General features: G+C 30.7%; 1 protein-coding gene across 2 annotated transcripts; it reads left to right on the top strand.

Annotated features, from left to right (window-relative positions):
* The first annotated feature begins 62 nt into the window (after positions 1 to 62).
* On the top strand, positions 63 to 3,901 carry LOC108464494 (heat stress transcription factor A-1b-like). Of its 2 annotated transcripts, XM_017764823.2 has the most exons (3): positions 117 to 725; positions 2,646 to 2,703; positions 2,803 to 3,901. In XM_017764823.2, exons 1-3 carry the CDS (start codon positions 477 to 479, stop codon positions 3,693 to 3,695), a joined length of 1,200 nt encoding a protein of 399 aa, XP_017620312.2. In that variant the 5' UTR covers positions 117 to 476; the 3' UTR covers positions 3,696 to 3,901. The 2 variants fall into 2 exon arrangements, with proteins under 2 accessions (XP_017620311.2, XP_017620312.2); XM_017764822.2 differs by having other exon boundaries at positions 63 to 725; positions 2,646 to 3,901.
* Positions 3,902 to 10,383: the final 6,482 nt, after the last annotated feature.

Below are 10,383 nucleotides of genomic sequence, written 5' to 3'. Positions count from 1 at the left end.
TAAAATAAATCTGTAAATTGAAGGAGAAATAAGAAATGATAAGAAGAGGAAAAATGCGGGTACTAGTCAAACCGCTAGAAGAATTTTATTTTTTTAGAGATTTTGTTAACAAAAATGAAGAATTTGTTGTTTGATATAACCTATAGTATTAATTATAGAAATCGACCTGTCCTCAGTCCTCACCTTGTTCTCGTGATATAAATTTGCACCGTTTCCATCACTCTCCTCTTCTCTTTGGTTTTCATTTTCGTCACCATCCAAACAATCAAATCAAAGGCACCTAAAATCCTTTCCTTCCCCTTTACTCTCTTCTTCTCTCCCCCATTTCCTCACCTACTTTTACCTTATTTTCCTCTTCCTTTGTGTTTACACAATCTAAGCTACCCCCATGGCAACTCCCCTCCCTATCTGATCCTGTGACCAGTATTTTCCAGTACCCTTTTCTCCTTCTCTCTTTTTTCATTATTAAAACCCTAATGGAGACTCTTCATGGTTCGGTACCATCCGCGTGTGCGGACACCGCAGCCAACGGCAACACGGTGACGCCTTTTCTGAGCAAAACCTACGACGTGGTGGACGATCCGTCCACCGACTCGGTCGTATCGTGGAGTAGTGATAACAACAGCTTCGTTGTCTGGAAAGTGCCCGAGTTTGCGAGGGACCTTTTGCCCATGTATTTTAAGCACAATAACTTCTCCAGCTTTGTCAGACAACTTAATACTTATGTGGGTATTTCTTTGATTTTATATTCTTTCACTTTTCTTTTCTTTTTTAATGTTGCAAGTTGCAATTTTTTATACTTATGGAGGCTAATGAGACCTCAGCTTTAGGTTTATTTGGATTCGAACATTACACCAATAAGATATTATTATATACTATCGGGAAAGTTTGGGTTGTATGGAAATTTGGTCTTACTTATGTTGCCTTAAAAAAATTAGGCGAGACTGAAGTCAACTTTGAATAGTTTTGAGTCAGTGATGGAGTGGAAGGAGAGTTTTCAGAACCGATATGGTTGTTGGATAATGAATTTATGGTGTAAGATGAATTAAATGGAATATGAGTTTGATTGAATGGTCATATTAATTTGTTGAAATCTAGGAGTAGGGATTTGCCACTGCAATTTTTACTGCTTTCTGAACTTTGATAATCGAGTAGCTCTTGGCTGTTGGAGTTCCTCATAGTTTATAGGATTCTCAATGGCATGAGGATGATTGGTTGAATTCATTTTCCCTTGAACATAAATGTGGAAGAATAGATATGAAACGTAATATGTAAAATCTGAATTTTCGGGTATATGGTATGGGGCTCTTACCTAATGTTTCCTAAGTTTGGCCAAAAGGGTTCAAGGAGCTGGTAAAACTCTATTTATTTGGCCGTCTATTAGGCTAAAATTGGAAGTTTTGAAGTAAGGCTAGCTGAAGAACTGATTTCTATTTCTCCCTATCTTCCCTTCCTCCCTCCTAGGCTCCATTTTATTCTTAAGATACAAATTTGGTTAATTAAACTATATATAACATTGTTTTAGTTGGTTGTGAATTGTGACTGATGCACATGGAATTTCTAAATTGAATGCTATGAACTTATTCTTATCTACCTTACTGCCATGGTGGAATGCTGATGAGTTCTAGTGTCTTAAGTTCTCTTTTTCCGATAGGAATCCTGTAGTAGTTACTAGCTTGATTTGGTATACAGACACATTTGCACTTAATTTCCATCAAACATGAATCCATATATATATATATATACCTATTTATATATTTTGACAGATTTTGCTATCATATTAGATGATGCTAGTTTAGAAATCACCTTTCTTTCCTACTTGTCTTATATGTTGAATTTGAATTAGTTAAAAGTTTCTTGTACATTCTTCTATCCATGTCAATAGTTGAAGCCAGAAATGTCTAGTGCTATTGCTCATGCTTGTTATTTGTATTGATCTCATGTTCCTAAAGGCTAAAGGTTCCAAACCCTCACTGACTTTCTTTTTTCATATAAAATGCTATGAAGTCTGGAGACTTATCTTGCATTCCATGATATTTTCTGTAGTTGATTTGTTTCTTCTTTGTTTTTGCCTTGTTTGACCTTAACTATACTTGTTTACTTAAGAAATGAGTCTAGAGGAATTGCATCATAAGCTAACATGTTCTTTTGAGGGTCTTCCTAGTAAGATACAAAATCCAACGGACTAGCTATGCTGACAAATCAAATCTTGATTCATATTAGCTTTTTCTTCATTCCTTTTTTTTTGAAGTTTGTTTCATGTCTTAAGATGTTTCTCAACTAACAAGTGAACCAAAGCATGGTGGAGAGAGTGTTATTTGTAAGCTGCTGTCATGGATTGTAATTTGGAATTATTCATTGAGAGGGTGAATGTTAGATATTTAACTTTTCTGACATATTTTCTTTTTCTTGAGCTGAAGAACTCATCAAATTGTAATTGTGTTTGTCATCTGCAGGTTTAAGTATGTGCTTGTAATTACTAATCGATTATGGTCAGGCATTGGGGTTCAACTGAGCGCATGATATGTGATTCACTTAGATATAAAACTTCAATCCTGCTTTATGCATTGCGGACTTGCTATATTCGGTTTAGCAAGTGAACACGATAATTCATGTCTTTGATTATCCTAATCTTTTTCCTATAGGGTTTTAAGAAAGTTGACCCTGATCGTTGGGAATTTGCTAATGTGGGATTCCTAAGAGGTCAGAAACATGCCTTGAAAGCTATCAGCAGGCGGAAGCCTGCTAATGTCCATTGTAATCAGCAACAGAACTCATCCATTGGAGCTTGCGTTGATGTAGGGAAGTTTGGGCTTCAAGAGGAGGTTGAAGGACTTAAGAGAGACAAGAATGTTCTCATGCAGGAACTTGTTAGGTTGAGGCAGCAGCAGCAAGCCACGGACAACCAGTTGCAAGCTTATGGCCAGCGTGTACAGATGATGGAGCAGAGACAGCAGCAAATGATGTCTTTTCTTGCTAAGGTCATGCAAACTCCAGGTTTCTTAAACCAGCTTTTACAGCAGCAAAATGAAAGCAATAGGCAACTGACTGGAGCAAACAAGAAGAGGAGACTCCATAGGCAGGATGAAGAAAATTTAACTGGTGAAAATGGTGCCGTATCTCCAAATGGGCAGACTGTAAAGTTCCAGCCTTTACACAATGAGCACCAGATGATGGAGGTGAACACATCACCGAGGCGGGAACATGGCGCTCCTCCTTCCAGTGCATTACACAGCAGTAGCTCCTCCAGTGAGATTTCGGAAGTGACTCTTCCAGAAGTCTCACCAGCTTCTTGGCAGTCATATCTGCAAGCAGAATCAGGGGTTCCCGACTCTAGTCTGTCAACTGCTGCTGCTCAATTAACAACTGAGACAAGTGTGCATAAATCACAGAAAGATGCAATTTTCGGTAGCGTTCCTCAAATGCTAGGATTTGTACCTGATAATACTGTTGGGCCTGAGAGCAGGAATGCTGAATATCTTGATCCAATGTCAGTCGTATCGAATGCTACAATGCCCGTAGAAGCTGACGAGTCTTGTGCAGGTCAAGATATGGAGATCATGCTTGATGGAAGCCCGAAACTTCCAGCAATTAACGACACATTTTGGGAACATTTTCTGACAGGAAGTCCACTCACTGGGGACACAGATGAGATTAACTCGAGTTCCCTGGAAAATGGTGCATACGGTGGATAGGAAGCAGTTTTAAGGGAGGAGAGTGGATGGGATCAGTCATCTTTGCTGACAAATAGGCCTTCTTTACATCACATTAGCAGGAAGGGGTGATGTCCTGCAAGTTGTATACGCAAATACATGTTTGTTTTTCTTGCTTTTATGAGGTAAAACTTGGTACTGCCTGTGTTCCTGCTCATTATGTGATCGGTTTATTTATGGTTTTAGAAGGCTTAATATTATATTCAAATTTTGTATTGGTATCATGTTGCGATGAGTATATTCTGAATTAGTGGATCTATTTGTTTTAACACATCATTTACTCTAAAAATAAACAAGGTGGCTTCTTTATTTTTAGAATCTTTTAGGCTGTCCTTGACAAAAATAAAAAAATAAAAAATAAAAAAATTTTAGGCTGTCAGGTTATATTGCAATAATAATAGTAATTTTTACAAAAAATAATATAATATGAACTAAACATACATTAGTTGCGTTATTTTCCTTAAATTAATAAGCCTCAAATTCTAATTCCAAATAACTAGTATTTATTATTTCAATTAATAGTTAGTTTTTCTTGTTTAACAATTATTAAAACTTTGTTTGACAAAAATATAATGCATAGATACAAAAAGTCAATTGTGTCATTGCATGAAATTCACACCAATTTAGCCTTGCTGTTACTAAAAAATTAATTAAAATTCTGTCAATTTTTTTCGTCTTTATTGTTAAAATTAATTGATAGATCAATCAGTTAATTGATGAATAAATTAGATGTTGACAATTTATAATTTAATATTATATTATCTCATAAAAATTATTAAAAATATTAAAATTTTTATAAAATTATTGAATTATACAACTTGCAAATTTTTTATAAAATTCATAAAAACTTATACATATTATAAAACTTTTATTAAATTCTAGTAAGTTATAAAATTAATAAAACATATTTAAAATGTTTACAACTTTATAATAACTTATAAAATTCATAATAACTTATAAAAATATAAAAATTCAAATAAATTATAAAATTTTTAAAAAAGTCATTTAAATCATAAAATCGTAATAAATACATGACATCACACCAACCATTGGATAATGAGAATAGCGAATTGTTTGGGATATTTTCATGTTGAATAAAACGTTCTCAATCATTCACAGATAAGACGATAATTACAAGATCCTCTCATTTTTATTGATAAATATTATTTTTATTTTAAAATTTTATCTCCAATTTTTAGGTACAACACCGTAGTTTGGATATTGAAAAATTGAAATTTGTTTACTAAGTGTTGTATGATATTAAGTATTGTTTACTATAAAACAAAAATTTTAATATTCAACAGTTGCAAATATTATCATATGCTAGTATTTATTCAACGGTTAGTATAATATTACATGTTCATTTTGATTTTAGGGTCTAATTTTTAAAATGTGGAATCAATAAATGAATTTTTATGATCATTATATATTTTAATATTTTATAATATTTTATAATTTATTAGAACTTGTTTTGAATTTTATAAGGTTTATAATTATTGATATTTTATAATTTATTATAATATTTAAAAGTTGTATGAATTTTATTATAAATTTTATAATTTTATAGAAATTTCAAATTTCAAATATGTTTTATTTTTATCTTTTATAATTTATTAGAATTTTTTATAAGTTTTTATGAATTTTTATAAGTTTATATAAATTTGTAATGTTGTTATATATATATTTAAATATTTTTATGATTTTTATGAGACAAATATAAGATATAATCAAAAATGACTACGTGTCGGTATTTGATTGGTTCGTCAATTGATTTTAACCGTCAATATGATCAAATATAGAAATAGTTAACAAAAGGGCTTTATTGATTTTATTTTTGTTGACGACGTGAGCTCAATTAGATCGAATTGGATCAAATTTTGTATAGGAACTCAATTAATTTTTTTTAAATACGTTTAAACCATTAAGAAAAAGGAAAAAGTTTGAAACGTATATATATATATATATATATATATATATGTATAAAGTAAAAAGAAAGTACAATTTTTATTTATTTAGTTTACACCGGTAAAAATCTCATTACTATTTTACCATTAGAAAAATCACATTTGGTTGTAAAAAGAATATCGAATGATGTTTTTGCATTACGATAAAAAAGTTCTAAATATGGTAGTATAAATCTCCAGTGAGGAAAATCTCGAACACATGAAAGAAACTCGAATAGAAAATAAAGAAATAGGACAATACTCCAAGGTGTGTATCAAACCACTATCTTTAAGATTATATTCGCTCCAATCTATATTCGGTGTGCAAAAGAGTTTCAAGCAAATTAACCTCGAAGATACAATGAAGCCAATGACTATTTGCGACTTGAACTGACGAGAATAGTCCATTAAACACTGAGCAATGAATAATAAGAAACTCAATTTCTACAAAGAATTTTTACAGTAACTCTTTATGGAATAATCTAATAAAATTAGAAAATGAGGAATGATAGAAAGAACTTTTAGAACTTGTTGGTGTGATTTCCAAATGAAATCTCATTCTTATTTATAAGAATTTTCATATCTCTTCATAGAGACATCTTTCAATAGGTGTCTTTCTCGAATAATAATGTCTTAAAAAATATAATTATTCATTTAATATTATAACTATTCAAATAATATTGTTTGAATAGTTATAATTCTTTAAAAAATCAAATGATATAACTTTAGACTAATGACAAAAAAATTATCTTTTGATTAATTACATTCATTCATTTATAGTTATTGGAACACTATAAATATTTGAAAATGTTCGAACAATCTCCCCATTTTTAAAATATTTTAGATTTTTATATTTTTGGAAATCAATTTGCATAAATGAATGTGCTTTATGATTGAACCTTTACTTAGTGAAAATATGTTAAAGTTAATCGAAATTACATGGTAGATTAAGCTTTGAACCAACTATTCCATTTGATTAACCGAACACATCTCACACAATTATTTCAACATCGGTCAATGCATAGTATCTAGGGACACACTTTCACTCACATAGGTAGATTCCATTAAGAGTGTTCTCGTAATTATAACACTCTAATATATTTATGTTGTGGGTTCATTAAGAGTACACTACTCATCCTTCCTTTATCATTACGGGTACCTAGCACTTTAACCTTAGGATGAATTTATTTATAGTGCTAATAGTCACATACTAATAATGTACTTTGTCTCATTGAATTTAAGACTTGATGTTATACCAAGCGTTGAGTCGAGTTTCCATCATGGGTGACTCTAATTAATGACCTTGAGTCCCATCCCTTTTGAGGTCTTTTTGACTACATCTTTAGCAAGCCTTTTTATCAAAGGATCCGCCAAGTTTTCACTTCTCACATAATTAATAGTGATCACACCATCAGAGATTAATTGTCGTACATGGTTATGTCTTAATCCAGTGTGTCTAGAGTTTCCATTATATACTTGGCTATATGTCTTTGCTAGAGTAGCCTCACTATCACAATGGATAGAAATAGATGAAATTAGCTTAGGCCATAAGAGTACATCATAAAGCAAATTTCTTAACCATTCTGCTTATTTAAATGCAAGGGCTAATGCAATAAATTCTACTGCCATGGTAGAATCAGTAATACATGTTTGTTTCTTGGAACCCCAAGAAATGGCCCATCCACCAAGAATGAAGATCCATTTACTAGTAGATGCATGATCTTCCAAACTTGTAATCCAACTAGCATCTGAATACCCTTCTAAAACTGAAGGATATCCATTATAACATAATCCATATTTAATAGTTTTCTTTAAGTACCTAAGTATTCTATTCAAAGCTTGCCAATGCAAGCCAGTTGGATTACTTGTATACCTACTCAATTTTCTAACAACATATGCAATATTTGGTCTTGTACAAGTCATTATGTAAATAAGACAACCAATTAGACTTGCATATTTCAATTGATCAATTTTCCTACCAGCATCAGATACTAATTTTATTTGAGGATCTATGGGTGTAGATGCTGTTATACAATTGAAAATATCAAACTTTTTAAGCACCTTTTCAATGTAATGTGATTGTGATAAAGCTATAGAGCTTTCCTTTCGGGTTATTTTAATCCCAAGAATAACATCTGCTACACCTATATCCTTCATAGCAAAGTTGTTTGACAAGAATTTCTTTGTGTTTTCTATTTGTTCCAAATCCATGCAAAAAATGAGCATGTCATCTACAAATAAGCAAATTATGACACCTTTTTCATTTTCAAATTTGTTAGATATACACTTATCAGATTCATTTTTTTATAGTCATTAACTAAAACAACCTTGTCAAACTTTTGGTGCTATTGCTTTGGTGCTTGTTTAAGTCCATATAGAGATTTAACAAGCTTACATACCTTATGCTCCTGTTCTGGAGCAACAAATCCTTCCGGTTGTTCCATTTACACTTCCTCTTTCAATTCACCATTTAAAAATGCAGTTTAACATCTATTTGGTGAACAACCAAATTATATGTTGAGGTAAGTGATATTAATAGTCTAATTGTAACAATTCTTGTTATGGGAGCATAGGTATCAAAGTAATCAATACCTTGTTTTGTGTAAAACCTTTGGCTACCAATCTTACTTTAAATTTATCAATGGTTCAATCGACCTTCATTTTCCTTTTGAAGATCCATTTACAACCTATTGGTTTTGTAACAACCCATTTCTTTGTGATGTTAGTACAATGGTTTCGGGGCCATAAATTCGACGTGTGAGTCCGTAAATATTTACAATTTAATATTTACGAGTCAAATATGGTATTAAAATAAATTTTGAATTGGCAATTTATGTTATTTGAATGAATAATTAGGTTCAAGTGGTATGACCTTAAAGTCAAGTGGTTTTAGAAAATGAGATACCGGGACCTCGTTTCTATAATAAAATATTTTTGGAATGTTATTAAGATTCTATTAAAGTTTCGTTAAGAAATTTTGATGTTTAAATGGTTAATTAAGTGAAAAGGACTAAATTATAAAAAGTGTAAAAGTTGAGTTCTATTAGTTAAAGGGGTTAAATGACTATGGAAATGAAAGTAAATGGACTTGAATGGTAAATATACCATTTAAGGTGATAGTGGATGTACTTGGTTATGGTTCAAATGAAATTATGATAGTTTTAAAGGTTAAAATGGTAAATGACCAATTAAACTTAAATTAAATAAAACAAAGTTTTTTTTTATCATCTTTTCTAGTTTTTTCTTCCACCGAAATTGAGCAGAAAAAAACCATTTCTATTTGTTTCAAGTTTCGGCCAACTTCAAAGCCTTGCATGGTATGTGAATTTGATTTTGTTTTTAATGATTTTTATGTTTTTGAGATCATTGTAGCTTAATCTAGCTAACCCGGGGGTCAACTTGTTAAATTTTCAAATGTTATGGAATGTGCCATGGATGAATTTGAGGTGTTTGTGAAAGTTTATGATAGATTGTTAAGCTTTGTTGTTAAATAGACATATTTTATTAAGTAGTTTTTGATGATTTTAAGGTATAAGGAAAATATTGCAAATGGCTGATAAATATGGACTATTATAAAAATAGGTAAAAATTGATTTATATGAATTTTATTTTGAAATGATTAAATTGCAAGTTTTAGGTTTAGGGACTAAATTGCAAAAGGGTAAACTTTGAAGGTAATTTTGTAAATTTTAATTATTATGGGTTATAAGCTAAATTAATTATTCTAAATGCTAGAACGAGATTAATTGAATAAAAATGGTTAATTTGCATGTTTTGAACTTAGGGACTAAATTGTATAAAAGTAAAATGTGGGGGCAATTTTGTGAAAATGTTAAAAAGGACTTAATTGCATAAAATGAATTGATTTTTTTGTTGGAATTATTGAATTGGATGGAATTATTATTTTAGATCAAGAACAAGTGGAAAATCGAGGAGAAGAGAAAAATGACCAAATAGCCCCTGTACTTAGTCATTGCTGCAATTTAGTCAGGTAAATTAGTATGAACTGTAATCAATTAAATGGTGTTTAAATTGAATTTTTATTATATTATTTGATGTAAATGAATCAAATTATAAATGTATCAAAGGTATGATGAATTGACGGATATTGAGTCCCAGTTGAATCTTAGGAATTTTTAGGATACAAATGACATGTCATTAGAGATTTCATGTTTCGAGTGCTGGTCTTGAATGACCTTATAATAGTCAGGGATGTCGGGAAGTGCATTTCTGAGACTCTGTTCTCGTAAATCAGACTCGTAAATATTTAAATATTTATTAAAAATATTTACGAGCTAGTTGTGTAGTTAATTGGGTTTTGGAAGTGAATTTGCATGAATTAAAAGTAATTAGGTATAAGGACTAAATTGCATATAGGGTGAAAGTTGAATTATAGATTAAAGAAAAATTAAAAGGACTAAAGAAGCAATTTTGCCATAGTTTATCAATGAGGCAGCATAAGGGTGAAATTATTATAAAATATTAAGTTAAAATATATTATAATATGTTACTTAATATTTAAGTATATATATTATATTATAATAATAAAATGAATAAATAAAAGAAAAAGAAAGAAAAGGAATAGAAAAACCAAAACAAAACAGAAAGAAAAAGAAAGAAAAAAAAGAAAGAAAAGGGAGAAAGAAGAAGACGAAGGGTTTTAGGGTTTTAAAGTTTCCAAGTTTAGTTGGTTAGTCAATTTAGTCTCTTTTCTTGTAATTTTTATA

Source organism: Gossypium arboreum, chromosome 13, assembly GCF_025698485.1.
Source record: "Gossypium arboreum isolate Shixiya-1 chromosome 13, ASM2569848v2, whole genome shotgun sequence".
In the NCBI taxonomy this organism is placed as follows: Eukaryota; Viridiplantae; Streptophyta; class Magnoliopsida; order Malvales; family Malvaceae; genus Gossypium; species Gossypium arboreum.
The sequence above is the reverse complement of the archived record's forward strand: the minus strand, read 5'-3'. Positions and strand labels throughout refer to the sequence as shown.

Coding starts and splice junctions, on each gene's coding strand:
- LOC108464494 (XM_017764822.2), top strand. CDS start 477: ATGGAGACTCTTCATGGTTCGGTACCATCCGCGTGTGCGGACACCGCA. Junction 726..2,645: donor TCAGACAACTTAATACTTAT/GTGGGTATTTCT, acceptor TTTTTCCTATAG/GGTTTTAAGAAAGTTGACCC.